At 49.5% G+C, this 22,532-nt stretch overlaps 7 protein-coding genes across 7 annotated transcripts; 2 read left to right on the forward strand and 5 right to left on the reverse strand.

Annotated features, from left to right (window-relative positions):
* Positions 1–429: 429 nt before the first annotated feature.
* N7457_004526 (amino acid permease GAP1) lies at positions 430–2,298 on the reverse strand (the record flags this gene model as incomplete). Its single annotated transcript, XM_057175571.1, has 3 exons — positions 430–1,492; positions 1,548–1,965; positions 2,025–2,298. 3 exons carry the CDS (start codon positions 2,296–2,298, stop codon positions 430–432), a joined length of 1,755 nt encoding a protein of 584 aa, XP_057032618.1.
* Positions 2,299–7,260: 4,962 nt separating this feature from the next.
* Positions 7,261–7,933, reverse strand: N7457_004527 (RNA-binding protein LSM5; the record flags this gene model as incomplete). The annotated part of the gene is made up of 6 exons (XM_057175572.1): positions 7,261–7,299; positions 7,358–7,421; positions 7,616–7,643; positions 7,701–7,739; positions 7,800–7,856; positions 7,909–7,933. The coding sequence occupies 6 exons, from the start codon at positions 7,931–7,933 to the stop codon at positions 7,261–7,263; spliced, it is 252 nt and encodes an 83-aa protein (XP_057032619.1).
* Positions 7,934–8,300: 367 nt separating this feature from the next.
* Positions 8,301–13,163, forward strand: N7457_004528 (3'-5' exonuclease; the record flags this gene model as incomplete). Its single annotated transcript, XM_057175573.1, has 3 exons — positions 8,301–8,422; positions 8,476–12,926; positions 12,994–13,163. 3 exons carry the CDS (start codon positions 8,301–8,303, stop codon positions 13,161–13,163), a joined length of 4,743 nt encoding a protein of 1,580 aa, XP_057032620.1.
* A 392-nt stretch (positions 13,164–13,555) lies between these two features.
* pex10 (ubiquitin-protein ligase peroxin 10) lies at positions 13,556–14,686 on the reverse strand (the record flags this gene model as incomplete). Its single annotated transcript, XM_057175574.1, has 1 exon — positions 13,556–14,686. The coding sequence occupies one exon, from the start codon at positions 14,684–14,686 to the stop codon at positions 13,556–13,558; it is 1,131 nt and encodes a 376-aa protein (XP_057032621.1).
* An 802-nt stretch (positions 14,687–15,488) lies between these two features.
* N7457_004530 (EXS domain-containing protein) lies at positions 15,489–16,999 on the forward strand (the record flags this gene model as incomplete). The annotated part of the gene is made up of 5 exons (XM_057175575.1): positions 15,489–15,573; positions 15,637–15,686; positions 15,752–16,437; positions 16,492–16,808; positions 16,926–16,999. 5 exons carry the CDS (start codon positions 15,489–15,491, stop codon positions 16,997–16,999), a joined length of 1,212 nt encoding a protein of 403 aa, XP_057032622.1.
* A 1,330-nt stretch (positions 17,000–18,329) lies between these two features.
* On the reverse strand, positions 18,330–20,082 carry N7457_004531 (putative cyclopropane-fatty-acyl-phospholipid synthase; the record flags this gene model as incomplete). Its single annotated transcript, XM_057175576.1, has 4 exons — positions 18,330–18,536; positions 18,606–19,357; positions 19,412–19,898; positions 19,975–20,082. The coding sequence occupies 4 exons, from the start codon at positions 20,080–20,082 to the stop codon at positions 18,330–18,332; spliced, it is 1,554 nt and encodes a 517-aa protein (XP_057032623.1).
* A 669-nt stretch (positions 20,083–20,751) lies between these two features.
* On the reverse strand, positions 20,752–22,105 carry N7457_004532 (uncharacterized protein; the record flags this gene model as incomplete). Its single annotated transcript, XM_057175577.1, has 3 exons — positions 20,752–21,524; positions 21,581–21,814; positions 21,889–22,105. 3 exons carry the CDS (start codon positions 22,103–22,105, stop codon positions 20,752–20,754), a joined length of 1,224 nt encoding a protein of 407 aa, XP_057032624.1.
* Between the last annotated feature and the right edge of the window lie 427 nt (positions 22,106–22,532).

The following is a 22,532-nucleotide window of genomic DNA, read 5'->3' on the forward strand; positions in this document are numbered from 1 at the left end:
CTGCGAGCCCTTACAGTGGATAGCTATGGAGTACTCCAGACATTCAAATTGATTACTATCTTCAGGTACGGAGTACGGAGTACAGGAATATACCTAGGTAGGACCTATATATACATCAGGTACTCCGTATATAGCACCAGACCCTCACCCTGGCATGTTGATGGGTTTCCTGGCAACACTCCACAGACAAGCCCAGCCTGGGGGTTCGAAATGACGATCGGCATTAATATAGTATTCTATGAGTGTCAAAAGGAAAAGAACGTCCAATGTTATTAAAAGGTTATGAACGTTTCATATGCAATTCATAGACATATTATGGTATCGTGATTATCTTAAAAAAGCATAGATCATGGGAAGATGGCCATGAGAATCAAATACATGTGGGGAGATGTATCCGTCGAGAGCAGAGAAAGAAGAAAAAAAAATCCCTTAGCAGAAGAACTTGTAAGCCTTCTTCCATGCAGGCCATAGTTTTTGCTCCTGTCGCTCCTGCTCGATCAAATGCTGGATATCAAGCTCGCGACGACCGGTGACCAAATCCACCTCGGAAGTGCGAACAAACTTGGTCTTGTAGACGATCTTGTAAATGATGTAGAACAGAAGCACGACGGGCGCAGCCAGGTAGACACCGAAGAAAGCTTCAGCAATTTCGCTGGAGGACATGTCGGCGTAACCAACGGGGGCAAATCCGACCCAGAACTGGGCAATCAGGACGAGGCAGTTGAAGAGGAAGCCGATCCATGAGCCAATGATACCAGGCTGGGACTGGAAGGCCAGTTCATCCAAGCTGTGGCCCTGTTGCTTCCATGCGCGGCGGAAAAGGATGTGGGCACCGCACACGGAACCCCAAGTGAAGATGGAGGACAGACCCGAGATGGCCATCATCCAGTTGAAGGCTTCACCTTGCTTGTCCGAAGCGGCGAGGAAGCCAAGCAGACCCAAGGCAGAGGCAATAATAATTGCCGGCAAAGGACGACCCTTGCGGTCAATGTATGTCAGGAACTTGGGGGCTTGGCCCTGCTCAGCAAGAGCAGCAAGAGTACGTGAGGATCCATAAACAGAGGAGTTGCCGACAGACAAAACTGCGATCATGATAACGACGTTCATAATCGAAGGCAAGACTTTGATTCCTGCATGCTCAATGGCAATGACGAAGGGGGAAGCCTTGGCATCGGCGGAGGAAGATCCGCTGAGGAGCTTGGGATCGTCATGTGCCACGAGAAGGCCGACGACAGTCAGGGCGACAACGTAGAACAGAGCGATACGCCAGAAGACCTGCTTGACAGCAGTGGGGAGGGACTTGCGGGGATTGGCGGTTTCAGCGGCAGCGAGACCAACGAGCTCGGTTCCAGCGAAGGCGAATGCGGCATTGACAAAGACACTGCAAAGTCCCTTGAAACCATTTCGGAAGGCACCTGGGTCATTCCAGTACTTACCGCCAATGTAACCACCTTCGGGGCCACCACCGCAGTTGAGGATAATTCCGAGGATACTAAGAGCCAAGTCAGTGATCTGCATCGGTTTCAACAGCCAGGGGTGCAACTCACATGAATCCAATGACGGCAATGACCTTGATGAGGGAAAAGACGAATTCAGCTTCACCATAGCCTCGGACACCGAACATATTGATCGAGACAATCAGGACCCAGAATATGGAAACCCAAGCAGCGTTCGATATGTCTGAATTCCAATACTCGACTGTTATAGAAGCAGCGACGATTTCCAAAGGTAAGACAATCAGCCATTGAAGAGCGTAGTTCCAGCCCATAGCGAAACCCCAGGCAGGATCCACGAAACGAGTTGAATAATGGGCGAAAGAACCAGCAACGGGGAAGAGAACTGCCATTTCACCCAAGGCGTGAACTGTACAATAAAGCATGCATCCAATCAAAACGTAGGCAATAATAACGGACGCTGGACCACCAACAGACAGGACCTTTCCAGAACCGACGAAGAGACCAGTACCTAAAGAGTGTCAGTGAACTTGACCCTATGGAGAAGATGCCTAGTGATGCGGAACATACCAATAGAACCACCAATAGCAATCATCTGCAAGTGACGACCCTTCAAGCTACGCTGCAGCGGGGAGTTGGCGGTATTCTGGGCGGCAGTCTCAATATCGAAGCCAGAGCCATCAGCTCCATGACTTCCACCAGTGACAGATTGATTTGGGTCTCTTCTGAAGCTGTCCACAATTCGCTGGCCGAAGCCTCGTTTCGTATCGGAGTGTTGGCCATAGGCTGGGGGCCCTTCGCCGCCAGCCTGGACGGTGGGCTCCTCGAACTTCTTCTCCTCCATGGTGAGGATGCGCGTGCGCGTCTGTTCGATGGGAGGTTTGGCTTAGAGTAGTTGAAAAGAGGAAGTATTGGTTGCTCGATCCGATAGACTGGAACGAATCGAAAAGAAAAGCAAAGGGTTGTATAAAGTAGAAGTATGACCCGTGAGGGAGGAGGGAGCGGACAAACGTATAGCAACCTGGGGGCGGCCAGGGTATAAATACGACCAGGCCGATGTCAGATAAAAGCAATATGCGAAGGCAATTATTTTACACAGTTTTTCAGATAATCAGAATTAATCAAAATCCCACTGCTTTCATGCGCTTAGACCAAGGAACTAGACTTTGGCACTAGGTGCATTTCAGACTCCAATCTTCTGATACCCTTGGCATACTGTTACGCCCAAGTTCGAAAGTACCCATGTACGGAGTACCCAGGAAGGCAAACTACCCTACTTTTTACCTGATTTAGCTAGGATTTCCTTCCATGGAGGATGAAACATGCCGTTCGAAGCTATGCGTGTTACACATATGCTATGCACTCGCGGAAGAGGACCGCAAACCGTCGAGTTAACCAGAGCTTTTACCGGGGAATAAGCCGGTTCGGGGTCAACGTTCGCGCTGTTTCACCTTATTCTCATATTGTAATAACTGTAATAACAAAATCAAATAGAATTTAAAAAAAAGAGAGAGCGAGATTAATCGGGAGACCAGGAAGTGGAACGCTGTCTTGTCGACGCCACTACCTGGGTATTGTGTACTTATCTCTCGCGTGATTTAGCCTGACACGCCGGGACGATCTCACCTCCAACCCAGGGTATTTGATGTCTGCTCCATGAAACGAGTACTCGGTACTTATGGAGTAGCCATCTTTACCTCTAACCCTTGGTCTCGCTGACTCGTCTCGCATGAAGGGTTGGACAGTTCTGGTACCGTGCTGTACGGAGGACTCCGACCTCGAAGCTCCGGGAACAAGCCAAGCTTCTTGGGCCCAGGACGGCAGGGCCCCAGAGGCACTAAACCCAATGAGTTCATCTCTCCGCACTTTCCGATAGTCGATCTTAACCCAATCAGAGGTCGCGGGAGATAAAGGATGCTTTCCCCCAAATCCCGCATCGGGCCATTGTCTCGACATATTCTCGGCTTTAGGTGCTTCAGAAGTACGTACGGGTACATTGATCTGTCTCACATGGACTCTCTCTCTCTACAGGTATAGACCACGATTCTGTTCTTTTCGGTAATGCTGGACAGGAAGTAGCTTAGCATCCCGCCATTTGCCATTGGACCGAAGGGAAGTGTGATAACCCCTTACCTCTGGGCCCGTCGGACCCCGTTCCTGTGGCATGTGCTATGTGCGACACCACTATGCGTGCAAAGCCCTATGGCTGAGGTCGCCCCACTGAGGCTGGTTCACTGTCCTGGACAATTGACTTTCTTTGGGTATCACCTCGGGAATCGGTTCTTGGCCAAGGACGTGTGGGTGAGAAACGCACTCCAAACCGGATGCTGGGCCTGCCATCGAGAACCTACCTCGGTCGGGTTTGCCTGTTGCCTACCATGAGCTCTGATAATACCCGAGCCAAGCGGCCTGGTTTCTTGCAGATGGCACCACAGAACGTTTGGGGCGATGCTATCTACTGGCGTAAGCTGGTGAACTCTCTCTGATATGCATGGAAGCACGGGAGAAGCACATCTGGACATCGTATCTAGTCAGGGTCTGTTGGATGATACCATCAGGTGGTGCACACGATTAGAGAATTTGTGTAATGATTGGCCTACCGTCAGCGCTTCGAGCAAGACCCCTCGTATTCCTTGCTGGGCAGCGTACAGAACAATATCGACGCGGCACCTCTGGTAGGTTCAAGATTATGCTCACGTATTTCGGGGTCGAGCAATAGACTTTCATGGACCAGGCGGCGACCACCGGAGTTCCCGCCAAAAGATCCATCACATTCGGTGGCCAACATATCCGGAGTACAATATAGATCGCAAGATATTCCATGATCGGATGACATTTCGGCTCGAAAGAAGCTCTCTGGGGGCCAACCTGAAATCGGAAAACGGGCGCACCAGTCTTATCATGCATCTAGTACGAAGTACGGAGTACCCACTGCATGTCTGCATCCTGGCACGATTCACCACCGGTTTCTGAGATAGGGTATTGCACAACTCGGACCACCTGTGACCCATGCACATCGTGAGAATAGGGGGTCGGAAAGCAAAAAAAACCGCAGGGTTCTCGGTCTGAAGCTGAATACGGTTGATGCTTGAATACAAGCCACCTAAGCCTTCTCCAGCTGATGGCCCACAGTAGCCACTTTTACTGGCCACGCTCCTGCAGCAGATAGCCACGGTAACATCGGGTTGGGTTGGCATGATTTTGCTCGGCTGATTGGAGCCAAGGCCGGCTTTCGTTTAGAGCTTCAGGTCAGCTGCTGCGCCCGGTGGTCTGGTAATCCGCACTCCGTAGTCCGTAGTCCGCACGGAGTACTCCAGGCCTTTGGTTCCTGAAATCTCCCAGGATTAATAATATTTGAAGATTGAGCTCCAGGAGTAATTACCCCGCAAAGATGATCGTCCACGTTACATAACTCGATCGCGGCTCTAGGGTTCCAGGGCTAGGGAAGCCGAACACCGTGGTCCGAATAGCAGGCGACCTTTTGCCACCCTGGGAACTCCACATTACCTCATGGGCATACTCCGTACAGAGTTCGGTCTCTCATTATCAGGTGTATAAAATCGCATAGCCGAGTCGGAACTTCCTATTAAGGTCCACGTGGTTCTTGGTATCGCACGGTCTGTCTCACTCCATGGCCCAACTAGAAACCCTCTCGCGAAATGTAACTCGAATTAATTCGCAACCTAAACAAAGACCCAATGTTAACCTGGGGTTGACCGGTAGATGCATATAAAATGTGGGGGATGACAATCTGTTAGGTAACAGGTTCCACATAGCCAACGTTGGAGTCTGGGGAGTCTGGGGAAGAGCTCAAAGAAACGCTAACGTTGTGGCAAGTTGTCAAAGAAACCAATTTGGAGGGAATTTGAACTCTCCAATGCTTTCCCGGATTCGCAAATGGCCTGTTGCTGTATCTACAATCCGCCCCTGAACCCGTGTGCGCCCCTTTCTTGTCCTAGGCTAAGCCCGCCACCTTCCCAGGTTATCTTGCTCCAGACTGGCTTGCGAAAGCCTCCCATGTCGCCATGAGCTGGGTATAGTTCCCGAGGAGTTGCACAGCGTGCGGCTAAGCACAAAGTCGGTCTACATCGATGCACATCTAGACCCTGAGACTCTATCGCTCTGTATGTTGTACTCCGTACTTTGTTTCATGATCAGGTTCAATCTTGATATCAAGATCCATATTAGTACGGAGTACGTAGTAGCTGTCAATTGTCTAGTCCTTGGGGCGAAATGCGGAATAATGCAATCTCGAGCTCATGTTTTTGCATCATGATATTCACAGTGGAGAATTCCCCGGTTATCACGCGGCAGTCTCTCTCGTTTCGGTGATGTTTTGTTGTAAGAGAACAGGGCCCGATCGTGTTAATAGCCGGTTGTAAACTGTAAATAGCGCACGGTGACCGGAACTATCCGTTGATAGCCTGGAGCTTCTTCGTAGATTATCCTAGCTGAAGTGTCATCCGAAACGTGGGATAATTGACACCTGGAACGTCAGGATGATAGTGAGACCTTGTAACTCAGGCATTGATGATGCCTCCGAAGTTAGGTGTCAACCTGTTTCCGATCTGAAACATCCATGGAACCTCCGCATGTACACAATAGTGTACAACATAGAGGTGGCAATTCAAACTATCTAGATGCAGTCGGATTGATTTAAGTAATCTCTGATATAATACGCTCTAATCTATTCATATCTTACTGGGATGTCGAACGAGAACAGGAAATTGCGTACCGATCTCATCATGTGTATGGAGTATATCCCCACATGTGCAGACCCATATCAATCTCCACATGTCCTAGCAGTTAATCTTGTCACTAGGCCACCTAGCGTTGAAAGACATCAACTTACGGTCTTTGCCGATGTTCCTGAGACCGTAGGCGCACTGTCCCAGAGAAAGATATCATACAAGCCTTAGCATCATTGTCGATGTCCACTACGCGCATCGAATCACGTCCCAAACTTATTCACAGTCAGTATTGATTATTCCAAAACTCGCTCCCAGCTGCTCAAGTGTTCCGCATTAATTCAGTCCCGGATCAGGCCATTTTGAATGAAGAGATTTAGTTGCATTGGAATGAGACAAACCACTCGACTATTTTTAAGGTTGACTAAGATACCTTGTCTTGACTGGCCTTCTTAGGCCAATCATAGCACCGACTGAGCCCTAGGCACGGTACCCATCAAATATCTTGCCTTTGCTGGTCCAGTTCCTGTACCATGATTTGGCATATGCCCAGAAATCTACGCTCATTATCAATGCACAGCCTACAAAAATTGCAGGGACTCGCAATCATACAGGGGGCCAGACAAGGATAGCCAGTGGCGGTGGTAAAGAACCAAGAACAAAACGAAAAAAAAACACAAAACGGCGCAAGGATCAACTGGTCTCACTGCCTGGGTGAATATTTGTAACCGAACAGACGCGCTGCATGACCTATATACGAAGGTAAGTTTCTTGACAATCTGACATCTTCCCCCAAAAGGGGCTGGGTTGCAGCCTTGAGCATGTCCGATGTTGTAGCCAGTCAACACCTTGGTGATGAAAATCCTGCTGGGCAAGAACACAACCTAGGCAATATTGCACTGTAATACGTCATTGGCAACGGGCTGTCTCCTGTCTCCCTTCAATGATGAGCTACAAGCCCTGGGCATATCCACGACCTGGTGAAAAAAAGGATAAGCCCTAAAAGGCCGCATGAAATGGAGGTTCGTTCATTCAACGATTTGGTTCTATCTCGTTGCATTCGGTATCATTAACACACAAAGGTCTCTTTTCGTCGTGTAAAATTGGGTATCTGAAGCTCATGAGCTTGCCACGGGGCCTTCGCCGCCAGGAATCAACTATTGAAGAGGTCAGTCGAGCACTCGGGAGTTTGGTTACACGGTGGACATCTTTTACCATGCAGATGTTGTTTCCATTCAACAGGAGCTTGGGGAGTTTGATCTGGGCACCGCTGTAGTCGCTGAGAGGAAGTTAGTTCGGAGAGAAACCACAGTATTGAATGACCAGATGTTGCGCAAAGATGTCAATCAAAAAGGCGAGTTCCAATGAGAACAATGAGCACTGCTCAAACGCGTTGGACTCAAGGTCGGGTAACAAAAACGACCATAGAATGATAGGGCCAAAACCAAAGATATGAAACACTGAAACACGTACAATTCTGTCACATCTTCCATGACCATGTCTAAATCAAAATTAGTGTCTGCTGGAATTGTCACGCTTCATATATAGGGATACTCACTGACGTAGTCATCGAATCCGAGCAAGGTTCCACAGAATTCTTGATAAGGATTAGTATTCTAGCTATAATTTCATTACCACTCATTGAAATCTAGCTGACCTTTGTCGCCCTTCATGACAACCCAAATCCGGGAGCCAACACACTTATCAATGAGCTCTATCAAATCAGTTAGCGGGGTCATGGCTTTCTCGGGTCATTAGACACAAACCAAGGGGGAGAAGCTGAGAAGCCATGATCTTCGAGTACAAGAAGTATGGGCGGTTGGGAAATGTCTTTTAGGCTGCGTTTGGGTTTAGAATTGAAGGTGATCAAATACTTCGCGTGGGCAAGGTTGATATAGAAAAGGACGTGATCGTTTGTCGCTCGGCGCCTCCAATGATCCGCCCCGACCGTCTAGTCCCAATTAGGACTAGTGGCACACCCCAGTTGTTTGGAGCTCTCCGCAACATGAAATGGCATCCTGATCCGCAATATAGTGGGCGTACTCCTAAGACCTTTCTTAATTCCTCACTGACTGAGCCGGCGTTTCTTGTCTTCCACGTACGACGACTTGATCACTTTGTGGGGCTTCAGGCTGGTTCACTATGCATGCTACGCAGAATGCCAGCGCGGCCCCATATTTTAGCAAGTCGGAAGACCCGATCCTCCATTGCAAAGCTCGGCGTCCATCTCGGTAAATCCATTTCGCATTGTCCAGCTCGCCGTGGAATATGTGAATGGCGGTAAGTGCGCTCTTTTGTTTCTTGTCAATTATTCTGTTCTGAACAGGCTACAGTGGCGCCAATGCTTGCGCACGATTTGGGTCAGAGCTCCAATATGTGTCTTTACCGAATCCAAGCCCCTCATCCACTTGTCTCTCGACCCCACCTTTGAAGCGAAACTTTTCGAATACTACTCGTAAAAGTGCTAGCATATGGGATGAAGATGACGATGTTCCAGAGTCAAGCCCCGTGCAACCGGTGCCTGGTCGGCCGGTCCGTACTCGCCCCACCGCCCATCGAGACTTGGGCAGCTTAGTTCGATCGAGGGTTGCTGGATCGAAACGAATGTCTCAGCGTGCGGAATTGGAGAAAATCTTCAATTCGCTGGATCCATTTCATGTCCTGCTTGAGACTTTTATCCAATTGAAGTATAAGCACCTCGATGGTTTTCTCATGGATTGCATAGAAGCCAATCAGGCCTACAGAGCTGAATTCAACGTTCTCTCCTCAATTCTTCAGAAGCGAAGCGATGATGCGATCTCATGGATAACGAAGCAGGTCCTCGAAGTTGAAAGGATCTATCAAGAATGTATGACCGAATGGGCAACCCTGTCAAAATGCATACAGGCACGACTTCTTGCTGTGGTCCCACAAAATACGGAACGAGTTCTCCGAGCAGAGGCGACCACCCAAAAGTATATCGCTGAAGTGATACGTCTGTCGAATTCTATACTCGGATTGGACCGAATGCAGGCTGCGGTCACACAGATAGAGAGCACCGGCCGACTGATCGAGGACGATTTTTGCCGCATTGTCTTCGCTGAAACTCCAGAATGGACAAGAAAGCTCAAAAGGTTTGATCAGGATATTCGTCATTTGCAGAAATCCCTTCTTGCGGCTCAAGTTAGTATCTTACATCGCTTAATCGCCACTTCTGAGTTATCAATCGATAAATTGAGAAATACACTCAACAACAAGTATCTGAGACCTCGGGAGGCTGCACGAAGTCGAATTGATCAGATTATCACTCAAACCATTCAAATCAACGAGGCCTACACGAAGTTGCAACTGCAAATGCAATCAAAAAGCTCAAATACGCCTATCGCTGGTATCAGATATCTTTGTCTGTCACTTCAGCATAGTCCAGGCCTTCACCCAAAGGATCGATTCGTGTTTGGCCAACTTAGGGATACAATCAATCGATATCATAACATGATGCTGGTTCTTGCGCATCAATACCGTGCGTACTGGTTCAGAAGACAGATGGCCTCTCATCCTCTTCGAGAAAGCGAATTGTGGAGTTTGCGCGATCTCACAGATAGACCAGAGCTGGGGAGACTGCTCTCTGGGGATGAAGCTCGTGTCATATCCGCGCTTGCACTGAATGCCCCGCGGAAATCAAAGAAGATTTCGTATTTTCAGAAACGCGCGCATGAAATAACCCTCTATCTCCGTCGAAAATATAAAGCTCTTTGGACGCCCAGACCGGCACGCAGTCCTAAGCTACATATCTACTGGCGCCAACTTGATGCACTAGGGCCATTGAACATCACCGAACTATCCTTATGGGACCTCCATAATGAAGCTTGGTATCTTCACTACAGCCTCAGAGGGGATCATGGGAGATTGTGGGCTTGGGTCTCCGAAAAGACCATGGCACGCACTATTGACAAGTTATCCCAATGGTGTACAGAAGTACAAGCCCATCGCAACCAACTTCTACGGCTATCAATTGACTACAGACATTTGAACTGGATGCGTCTTCGATCAGAAACCATCCTACATTCAATGGGAGAACCCGCCTATCTTGCTGGAAAGTTCGAAGTCCCTAACCCAATGAGCCAGAACATCTCTCGCTTTAAAGAATGGACGCATAGTATGGGCCAGACTTGTTCTGACGCATATATGATTAAGATTGCCCAGCGAGTAAATCGAACTCAATGGGAGCACATCTATGAAAAGATGGCCCTGGTTGATGGGCCCCAAACCAGAATTCTAGGACTTGGCTCTTCAATGACAAAGAGACCCAATCGCAAACGGGGACGGCGACAGTCCAAATATTCTAGGAAGACTAGCATGAGATGGCCTTGGAAGGATCATGTGCGATATAGCAAGGCGACTCTGTGGAGCCATTCGAGACCTCCGCTAATTCTTGACAACAAGAAGAGCAAGACTCTGGGCGAAATGACCTCCAAGCCTGGGCTGCCTGTTAGTCATGGAAACCAAGAGGACAGGACCCTTATGAAAGGCAAAAAAACAAGGGAATCACCGAAGTTCAGGGCTAGCCAGCTTATGGTCGGTCCAAATGCTAATAATGGGAGCCAAAGTGGAAGCAAATCTGAACATAGTCCATCAACGAAGCTTTGGGGTAAATCCAAAGGCGTCGCCGTGGACAAACAGCGTCAATCCAACCGTTCTGCAGTTGATGTATCTGCTGATGAGGAAACTCAAAAACTAGAACAATCTTTGAAGAAAAAAGCGAAAATGAAAGCAAGAGCATTACTACAGCTGGGAGTTGAATTGCATTCAGTCCGAATAATTGCTGACGCGGCGAATATCTTGCTGGAGCTCAAAATTGGGCTCACTAAAGTGAACCCTGGACCGCGTGCACCGTCTCCCAATCGTTCCGGCGAAAGTCGAAAGAAGAGAACCCTCGCATCCACACGATCCGCCAAGCAGAGATCAAAAGCCAGCAGCTTCTTGGCAGATCGGAACTCCGGTTCTAACCCATTCCCAGACTATGTACCTCTCGCTCAAAACTATCAGGATGGTCAAAAGACAGAGAAGGTTCCTCACGGATCACCAAACAAAATTTGGGGAAAAGCCGGAAACAAGTTCGCAACAGAGCGCCAGCAAAAGCCAATCGCATTCCCATTCAAGGCACCTCTCAACCAAGGCGAAACAGATTTTCGAGAGACAAGTGCTGCTGTTCACAATTCATCGAATAATCTTTGGGGAAGAGCAGGAAAGAAGTCTACAACAGAACACCAACCAAATCAAACCCTATTCCCATCCGGGGCGCCTCCCAGTCGAGACGATGAGGATATTCGAGAGACAGAGAAGGCTGTTCTCGGATCGTTAAACAAGCTTTGGGGAGAAGTAGGGAAAAAGTTTGCAGAAGAGTGCCAGCCAAACCCAGCCCCACTCCCATCCAAGACGCCTCCCACTCAAGACGCTGAGGATGGTCGAGAGAAAACGCAGGCTGTTCACGAGTCATTAAACAAGCTCTGGGGAAAAGCCATCGGGACGTTGACAGAAGAGCACCAGCCATGCCCATCCAGTGCATCTGCCAGCCAAGACGATGACAATAGTCAAGCGAGAGAGCAAATTTTTCACGACTCATCAACCAAGCTCTCGGAAAATGCTGCAACCATCGAACCTGAGCCCAAATTTACTGGCTCATATCTTGATAACTCGAGTTCAGCAAGTCCCAGCAAAAATTCCAATCCGCACGGAGTTGCTCAGGAGGCGCAACACATGTTTAGATCCCGGTCCTCCGAGTCCGTTCCACTCCAGTCATCGATAGTACAGAGTGAATCACATTCAAGCGCCGAGATTGATGCACTGCAGAAAAGGGAAGCTGCAGAGGACGCCTTCGATGCCCTTTTTGTCAAAAGGCCACCACCAATAGTTCCAACAAGAATCAGCAATCCCTCCCCAGGCAGAACATCACGCAACGATCTCAGGGCAAACACGACGCCGGTGCGAGGACCCCATTTGCATTCGAGAGGGATCTCCCGCAGAACATACAGTAAAAACGCATATTTTTATCAAACAAAGCTCCGACAAAGTAGTACTGACAGCGGTGATCCGCTATCTGAGCAGCCAGTTGAGCATGATATGCCCTCGGTTCCAGACGCCAAACACAGCCGTGGCCCAGCATACCTTGAGGGAAACTTTTTCACAGATGAAACAGTTCCATCTTCGGAGATTGAATCCAGTGCGAAGAATTTCGCAACACCGGAGTTCTGGAGCCATAGTTCACAAAAAAGTCCGGATGGGCAGAAGCTCATCGTGCATTATTGCCGAACTCTCCAAAGTACTGAAGAAACTGTGCAGCTCTTCCATGGGAGCAAAGTCATTGGATTCGACATGGAATGGAAAGCTCAAGCATCTGCTAGGGACAGCATCCAAAGCAATGTCTCGGTGATCCAAATCGCGAATGAGGAGCGCATTGCCCTATTCCAAGTCGCGCTCTTCAAGCCTTCACACTCCCTGGCAGACTTAGTGTCTCCATCACTGAAACGCCTCATCGAGTCTCCTGATGTTATGAAAGTTGGTGTCTCGATCAAGGCAGACTGTACGCGGCTTCGCAAGTATCTCGGAATTGATGCACGGGCTACTTTCGAACTCAGTCATCTATTCAAGCTGGTAAAATACGGCAGAGACAATCCCAAACTGGTGAACAAAAGAGGTGTCAACCTCAGTGAGCAAGTGAGGGAGCATTTCGGTCTACCTCTTGAGAAAAGCGATGATGTCCGCTGTGGCGATTGGGCTCGGCCTTTGAACTATCGACAAGTACAATGTGAGTATTCGCGAGTCAACACAGTTTCTCTAAATAAATGCTAATCTTGTCATTGCTTTTATTTTAGATGCTGCTACCGATCCATATGCCTGCATTCGTCTGTTTTATGCCATGGATGCGAAACGACAAGCCATCGACCCTACGCCGCCTCGTCCTGCGTATGCTGAACTCAACCAGCCCATCATTCTCCCACTTGGGCAAAAGATCAATGACGAGGGGAATCAGCCATTGATCTGACCATGTAGATATTCATGCATTTCCTATATTTGGTCCCCAAAATACCCCCCTTTTCTTGTTTTGTTTTGCAAATGATTTCAGAGCATATGTTTGTACACGTTCATGCTGGAGATTTTGTGTATATGTCATTCTCCTTCTTTTGTTGATGCCTTGCGTCGTCAGCGTACTGTTTGTGTTTTATCTTTCCTTTTACATTGTATTACGCATTGCATATAGATTCCAAGATATTGCATGCTACAATTTTCAGGAACTTTACACTTCATGAACATGATGCTTCGAGTGAATACAGAAAATAGGGTATATATTTTTCCAAAATATGCATATAAACATGTATCGGCAACACCAACCTCTGGATCTCATGCAAATGCCAGTGGCGCCAATGAACCATATAGCTACCCCCGTAGAGGGAGCACCTTCGACAGCAAAACTTCTTGTCGGCAGAGCGGGCACTCAGGCTTTTCACGCACCCAATCCCGAACGCAAATCCAGCAAAAGACATGTCCACATGTTGTGACACTAGGATCCTTGAACGATTCCAGACATAGAGTACACTTCCTCTGCTGGCCTTCGGGAATCCACGAGACAGCACTCGGATCCTCTTCCAGATCATAGAGGGGCACAGACGCAGGGAGGAGAGGAATAGTAGACGGGTTCTGAATAGAGGTGAGAACCGCTCCGCGTTGTGAGGAAGAGTCGCCAGCCCTTGCCGTCTGATCCGCTTCTTCATTCATGCTCGCGCCTAGTTTCCGAACGTGCAGGAACCCCTGCACGGCTATCTGAAGAACAAGCAACACACCCAGAACCTCATACCCGATGCGCTGCTCATTATCCTCGATCTTCTTTGTGAATACATAACGCAGCCGCCAAAGGCGCTTGGAGAGGTGATAGTATGAGCCCGTGAAGTAGAACGTCGCAATACTCAGCGCATAGATAGGCGACAAAGATGTGATGGAGTCCAGGTGCTCAAGGAGATACTGTTGAATGCGCAATTTGGTAAAGAATGGCCGTTTAGTTGGCGTTGTGGAAAACTGAGGCTTGTTGAGCAGGCCAGCCTGCTGTGCCGCTCGAAGCTCCTCTCGGGCAACGTTGCGCTCAAGCTTGTTGCGGATTTTCTGTCGCAGCGCGGGCAGGATTCGCTGCAGTGTCCATGGTACTAGAATACTGCTTAGAATGTATCCCACGCGACGGCCGATTGACGGTAATTGGAGTGTGTCGTCTTCTAATTGAACGAGGTCACAGTATTCTTCGCCCAGGGTGCGGTTGCCGATGGCGGTTGTTAAAGAAAAGTAAAGGAGCTCGGTAAGATGTTTGATGGCGTCGGAGTGGGTATGAGCATATCGGGCGCCGCGCAGAGCTCGCACGATGCCTTGGGATTGTTGGATTAAAGTGCCTGTAAGGAATGCATCCTTCTCATGCGAGCGGATAATGTCCGGTGATGTTGCGAAGGGGTAGAAATGTGAGGTGGCTGAGCCGAGGGTTGGGTTCGGGGTTGGTAGAGAGAGATGGGAATCGTCGTCCGCCATGATGGACTATAGTGTGTTGAGAGGGATGCTTGAAGAGGGGGAACGACTGTAAAGATTATTTGCAAAATTGATGCATTGCCCAAGTCAAGTGGCAGGCTCAATTTCCCCAACTTCTGTACCTGGTGGAGCTAACAGTTTCCCCGGAGTTGTCGTTGCCTCGGTATAGAGCCAGGTCATGTGACATATTTGGAACGCCAATCACGTGGCTTATCACGTGGCATGTCACGTGCTTTTATTACTGGTGTAACATTACCGTTACATACAAGGCCAGTTGTCCCACTTGGGGTCGGTACCTGGGTACATCAGAGGTACCTGGACCGTCTAGGTTGATTGCGGGAAGCTTGAAGTGGCAAAAAGTACCGCTGTCAGTACCCCCTTTATTTTTCGGCAGCGTCGTGCCAGTGGCTCCATGACTTCAAGACCTTTGGAGACTCATGATGATGTTATTGGTACAATGTATCCATGGACATAACAGTTGATAGGCTTAAAAGAGTTCTTTTATGCCGATCTGACAACGATCATCGGTCTCTCCTGAGATGTGCTTCTAATTATACCCAATTCGACACTGCAGTGTGGAGTTCCAGACCGTCGGCGGACTGTGACTAGTCCACGGGCGTGTACTGGCCTCTCTCCGCTTATTAAACTGCCCTGAAAACGGCTTCACTGGGAAAAGTCTCAACTTCCGTTGACGTCGACTCACCCCTAGTCATTCTTTTTCGTGGATATTCTGTATCCCCACGGGGTCTCTGATTTTACCTCCTTTTTCCGTTCGCCTCCCCCCCCTCCCCTCATCAATGGAATAATGGGTGTGGATCAACATGCTCAATTGGATGCCTTTGGGCTGATCTTCCCATTACCGCTACGCATAGCTGCCCTCTTGGTTGCTGGTAAGTTGACATTCCTATCTGCGAGGGGGCTGAGACTAGATCAGCCAAGTTGACATAGGACAGGTTTTTGGGGATGGGGTATGAACCTTCAATACCTGGCAAAGGCCAACATTGTAAGAGACACCCCTCATCCAGTCGTCATAGTCCTCAAAATGCTTATCAGATTCCTTACTTTTAGGATGTCCCTGCGCTCATAAAATACCCGGCCCGCACGAATCCCTCGCATCGTCCGCACCATGCCGCCGTCTATCGCCTGGCGACATGCTTCAGCATCCCACTTGCTCTATGGTTCATCGTCTTTTGGCTAGTAACCAAGCGATCTCCTGATTTGGTGGAGGGATTGGACTGGCTCCCACAATCGGTGTTCATTATTCTCCTCATTATTCTAATCTGGCCTTTCAATCGCGCTTCCCGTTCCGGGCGAATCCGATTTCTCATCACCTTCGCGCGAATCCTCGTCGGTGGGCTGGCCGAGTCCCAGGATGGCAAGTTTGGTGACATTCTGCTGGCAGATGCTCTTACTAGCTATGCTAAGGTGATTGGGGATCTGTATGTCAGCTTCTGCATGTTCTTCACCGACGGTCTCGCTGCGACTTCCAAACCCAGCCGGGCCTGTGGACATGAAATCGTTGTTCCGATCATTATCGCTGTTCCTAGCTTGATCCGTCTTCGCCAGTGCTTAACCGAGTACGTACGTGCGCGGCGGACAGCTACGCGCAGAGAGTTGCATAGAGGAAATCAGCACTTAGCCAACGCTCTCAAGTATGCAAGTGCTCTCCCTGTGGTTTGGATGTCCTGGAAAATGCGCAACTATAATCCATTGGAACTTCGCGGATATAGCGAGGTCAGCATGAGGCGCCTTCTGTAAGTCTCTTTCATACTCTTTTGCAGGGTTGATGCCTTTTCTAACACCACCAGATTTATCGTCTCTTTGATTAACTCTGCCTACACTTTCTGGTGGGATGTCGTCAAGGATTGGGATATGACTCTGTTCTCGCCCCAGCGCCACGATAAAAGCCACCCGTATGGGCTCCGCCGGCATCGCTGTTTCTCATCTGACAAGATATATCACTACGTCATCATCGCAGATCTGGCACTGCGTTTCTCATGGCTGTGGCGAATTTTACCAGGCCTCGGCTGGGTTGCAGAAAAAGAGAGCGGAGTGTGGATGCTCATGTTCCTCGAAATTGTACGCCGCTGGATGTGGGTTTTCTTCCGGACCGAAGCCGAATGGAGTATGTATCCCCCTATGCAGTCGCCCTGCCCTTAACCCCAACCGTGTGACCTCACACACCGCTATCATGGTTTTATCTTATACGGACATATCCACTCACACGCAATCTTTGCAATAGTTCGGAACACCCAAGGCCCTGGTCCAGATGACGTTCTCCTCGGCGAATACAACCACAAACTCGTCGCGGACTAAAATTTCCTTAATCCTTTCAACTTTGATCACTTCAAGCGACCTGGAACGAGAACGAGACACATAAAGACCCCCCTCCCAACCCAACACAACGGTTGACTCCTTTGGGCATACTCCCCCCCCCCAAGCCCACTCCGCATATTCCCAACCAACCACTGCTAGAACAGCGATAGATGAGGCCCGAGACTGGCGCTTGTTTTGTTTTTGGCGTGTCTATACGCCCTTGTACGCCTATTGTTTTCTTTTGGGTTCCTTTTAATTATCCCAGTGTGGTCAACATCACACATCAGCTTCCTAGATTCCTTGGACTTGACTAGAGCCTATGACTTCGTGTGCGCATGGAATTGGTGTTCTTAAGACCTCGATGTCTGGAGGCCGTGGCAAGCATGAATCACTTTTTTTTTCTCGGAACTTCTATTTACTCTTCACTGTACCAATTGTTACACTTAGGGTTCATCAGCTTGTCTGACCTCTGGATCTGATTTGCTTGTGTTTCCTTTACATATACCACTTTCCAATTGGACGGCTTTCCCGGCTACTCCCTTTTCCCCTCAGCTTATTCTTGAGGGTTGGATAGAATAGAAACTAATTGGTATTGGTGTTTGGGCGAGGGACAAATCTGCATGATTGAAGAACTTGAGTATGCTTCTCAAGCACTGATCAAGATTCCATTGAACGATGACGATTGGAATCCGACAATGACTCTAGTCAAAGCCCCTCAAATCTACCAGGTTCTGGGGCCGGATTTACAAGTTTCACTTGTTTCATTGAGTATATATTAGTTGCAATCAAAACAATTTATCTCGAGGCCCGGAGGGCATCTAGGAGCAAGTCAACCGAGTTATCCCAGGAAAAGCCTAATATTTCCCATCCTACAAGGACACCATGTTGGAAATTACATATGGAAAGGAGAAGAAGGGCATTGTAAAGAAAAGAGTCCATTGACCTCTAGAAAAAATAATATCAGACAGACTCGTTGACTTCGTACAAATATCCTCCTCAGACAAATCGAGAGATAGGAAATAGAAACACAGCCACAGATGAATACCAGTGTAAATATCAGGGCGGACCAGCCAGATAGGCCCCTGACCTATCCGTATTTCTCTCCTGCATCTCATGCCATTTTTTTCCACAACTACGCAGGCAATTCTGCTTCAACTCAATCCTCCTCATGTCATGTCACTCATGTCGTACATGTATGTTTAACTTTTTGATATGTTCACATTCGAACAACATCAACACATTACCGTCGCCCTTTCAGAAGACTAGTCCGAAGGAGGCTCATATGGACCCCCGGAGAAGCGGATGAGGGTCAACATTGAGCATCAATCCTTTACAGGTCCTTCTTGGGGATGTGGGCCCGGGGGAGGGAGCCAGCGCGGTCGATAGCATTCTGGCGAGCCTGAGTAAGACCGTGCTGGGTGGCAATGCCCTCAATACGGTGGGTGGAGTTGATGTTCTTGACAAGGGTGAGCTGCCAGCAGGTGGCACCACCCTGGCGGGAGGTGATGGTGGAGGAAGCAAGGAAGTACTCCCAGATCTAAAAATAGCAGTTAGTACGAGAACAATAAAAGCACGCGAGATCAGTATCCGAGGGAGAGAAACTTACGCGGAACCAGCGCTTTCCGTACTTAGCCTCGACCTTGTCGCGGTTACCCATCCAGTTCCGGTACCAGCGCCAGAGGGTAGCAGAGTAGTGGACACCGATGGTGTCAACAGACTTGATCTCGAAGCCAGCGCCCTCGAGGCGATCCACAACGAAACCAAGAGGAGTACTGGCATCGGCACCGGGGAAGATGTACTTGTTCATGAACAGACCCCAGATCAGGTCCTCGTACTGCCAGGACTTGCGGAGACCAGCGATCTGCAGGAAGAAAGTACCGTTATCGTCGAGCATGTCGTAGACCTGAGACAGGAAAGTAGAGAAGTGGCGAACACCGACGTGCTCAGCCATCTCGAGACAGGTGATATGTTGGTATCCACCATCAACACGGGGGGCATCACGGTAGTCACTGCAGACAATGCGACTCTGGCTCTCCTCGATACCAGCCTTACGAAGACCATTGTTACCCCAGGCGGTCTGGTTACGACCAAGAGTGATACCAGTAACGTGAGCACCATAGTGAGCCGAGGCGTACTTAGCGAGGGTTCCCCAGCCACAGCCGAGATCGAGGACCTTGTCACCGGGCTTGACACCGATCTTCTCGCAAACAATAGCCAGCTTGTTGTCTTGGAGCTCCTCAAGGGTCTCCTCCTTGTTGATATCACTGATAATACCAGAGGTGTAGATCATGCGGGGACCGAGGAACCAGGCATAGAAATCATCACCTCGGTCGTAGTGATCACGGACCTGCTCCTCGTCTGAGAACAGGGTTAGAATTGTCAATAGAGCTCGGTAATTGAGGAATCACATACCCTGAGAACGAGTGTGGAGCAGCATCTCGGGGATGAAACCGAACAGGAAGTGCTTGAAGAGACCAGTGGTGAACTTGAAGTTGGCCCAATCGTGACGGTACTCGAGGCACTCCAGAGCATCGCCCTTGAAGTCAACCTCACCGTTGAAGTACTTTTCGTAGAAGACTTCCATGGGAATCTTGCTCTTGCCGCGGTAGGTGGCACGATCGTGCTCGCTGTGGAACTGCAGGTAGTGCTCGACGGGACGGCCACAGTACTTGGCCTTCTCGGTCTTGCGAGGAGAAACGGAGGAAGAGACAGCCCAGAAGGCCACCAGGATGGGGACAGAGGTGAAGAGAGCAAAGAAGATGGTGGTATAGAAACCTCCACCGACCTGGCGTGCCAGCCACCAGGGCACGACGATCTCCAAGGCAATCATCAAGCCATTGGAGAAGCTATCACTGCCGGGGGAATCGGCGGGAACGGGAGCATTCTTGATGGCGGGATACTGATTGTCAAAAGTAACAAATTAGCTGCTGGAATCATCAAACACGCCTCCCTATAGCTCCTAGCTCCGGACTTACCAAGGTAGTTGGCACACCGCAATCGAAGGCAGGCTTGGTCTGCTCGGGGGCAGCCGGAGTCTGGATGTACTCGAACTCCTCGGTGGAGTCCGGATGAATGGTCGTCATGGCGGCGAAGCGTCAATTGAGAAGATTGAGGAAGGAAAAGGAGAGGCCAGAGAGTAAATAAGAAGATATGGGCAGTTCCCGGGGCGGTGTGGGCTAGAACGCTAGAACCATGTACCTGGAAGTACCTGATTGGTACCTACAGTTCCGTGGACGGGTGAGCTGAGAAATCGGTACCCGCTAGGTACACACCGAGTTTACTGTTTACTTCTCGTCCATTGGTTTACAAGATTCTATTTTCCCACTGACGTCGTTGAGTAGAATCAGCCGGTGCCGGTGGGTTGACCCTGATACTACATGTACTGTATATATTACATTTGTCCATACGGAGGCACAGCTCTGGGGGTATGCAGTTCACGATCTGGGATTCCACTTTGGAAGAGTCTGGGACAGTCTACGTGGTCCCCCGACGGAAATGCATGTGCGACCTCGCCTGTCGCTTGGCAAGGGATCATCGTGAAAGTGGAGAAAAGCCTGAAACAGCAGGATCCGCGGGTGAAGGGCTATCCATTACAAGTAATACATTAAGGCTATTCCATTTCCATAACGCCGGGATCCTTCGGCTTGCCGCCAGACCCTTGAGCCAATTCCGTCATCCACGAGCCGAAACAATAGTCATATGTACTAAAATTGGTATTCTCTTGAGTGTCTCATTGTGCCGATTGCCGATGCTTACAAAGTGAGCTGGAAGTTCTCGGCCTCCTCATCTTCGGCAAAGGTAGGCAGTGATCCCTCCAATTCCTGTGAGCTTTCTCCCGGTGGATCGAAGCAGCCAGCAGCTTTGCAACGAGTCCACATTTCCGAGTCCAGCGGAGGCGGTCCATACAACTGCATGTAGGTTTCGGGAGACAACACCTCGGAGCTCATGGCATGTTGTGTCTGGGATGTATTCTCTCGCAGATTCGACGATACACTACGTCCTTTGGAATAACCAACTGTTGTCCGAGAGTTGACGGAGGCGGCGGTGTTGCGCATGGAAGAGGGATTGGACGGGACCCTGGCGTGCCTCTTGGGAATAACTAAAGACGACGCCAATGACGCCACCCGGGGCCTTGCGTTTGAAACCGCGCGAGGTGTGGCAGATGGTTGCGTTCCCGCAAGCGCGGCGGCAGCATCGCGGGCTCGAAGAGTAGATACACTGCGGGTCTGTCGTGTGGTGGCCGTGGATCTCTTTGGGGGAATGGCATGCGGCTGAGTTGGCTTTGTAGACTCGCTCTCACCATAAGTGTCAAATCCAACGCTGTCAAGCTGCTCCAGAATCATCTTATCTACCATCTTGTCGTATGCAGCTGAATCCTCCTTGAACTTGCGCTGCTTTGCTGTAAGGCCATCACTACCAATTTGTTGTTTCCCGTACACACTTTCCAAGCCCAATGCCCGATTCTGTGGTCGAAATTGTGGAAATGTGGTATCGTATGTCACGTCATCTGGAAGGTCCGGAAGATCTGCAGCTTGTGAGAAATAGGCTTCTAGATTCAGATCTTAGTCATGCTTAGCGTACCTGTCGGCTTGGGTGGCATGTATTCAATATCGGGCACATCATCCAAGACCACCTCGTTGAGGACCTTAGTCTGTGGTTGCTGTGCCACAGGAGCAGCTTTCTTGATCTTCTGGGCAGTCGAGAGTCTTCGGTTTGTTTTCGGTTGCTTGGTGGTTCCTCCAAAGGGAGCTGGGGTCTGGAGGTTGTTGGCTCTAAGATTGGTCGTTTTCATGCCCAGTGGAGCACGGTCTTTCACTATACTCGACAAAACCGATCAGTCTTTGTCGCGCGGGGATCTTCAGATTTCAATTTTTGTGAAGGTCGCGTACCCATCGGCGTAACAAACGCGTTGATTGCCGCTTTTCCATCCTGTCGGGTTCCTTTCCCTTTCCCGGTGCGGTTTCCAAATACTAGTGGGTTGTTCTCATCATTGCGCGCCTTGCCGGGGGTCTTCGGTGCTAGTTGCTTGGTTTGGTTCAAAGGCTTAGCTGCCGCGGCGGTCTGGTGCGTGTTTACCAGATTTTCCTGGTCACGAAGAGCCAACATCGTGGCGAACTGTAATTAATGCTGCTCATGCACTGCAGAGAAGCAAAAGTCACGTAGTTATCCAGGTTGAGGGTGATAAGAAGCCAGGATAAGTTCTAGAAGCAGGTGTTGTTGGGTGGTTGCCCGTGGAGACGCGGCGATCCTTGGGCGGTGATTGGCGTAGAACAGGAGGGGGGTGTGTACCTAACCATACAATCTTACGCTGTTGGTACACAGTAAGTACACGGTACTTCTCCTGTAGTGGAGCTTCTGCTTGGTGGGCTAGTACTGTCTACTTATTCCTCAGCCATCCTTTATTCCTCCCCTTCTCTCCCAAAACTCTCCCCATATCATCTTCCACACACCCATCCAAAACTCGCCCGGTTTCTCGCTGAGCGAAAGCCTGAATATCTTCCTTTGAACCTTACATATTCTTTCCCTTACTTCC

Source organism: Penicillium paradoxum (genome assembly GCF_028828445.1).
Source record: "Penicillium paradoxum strain IBT 22861 chromosome Unknown utg000004l_segment0_segment0, whole genome shotgun sequence".
Lineage (NCBI taxonomy): Eukaryota > Fungi > Ascomycota > Eurotiomycetes > Eurotiales > Aspergillaceae > Penicillium > Penicillium paradoxum.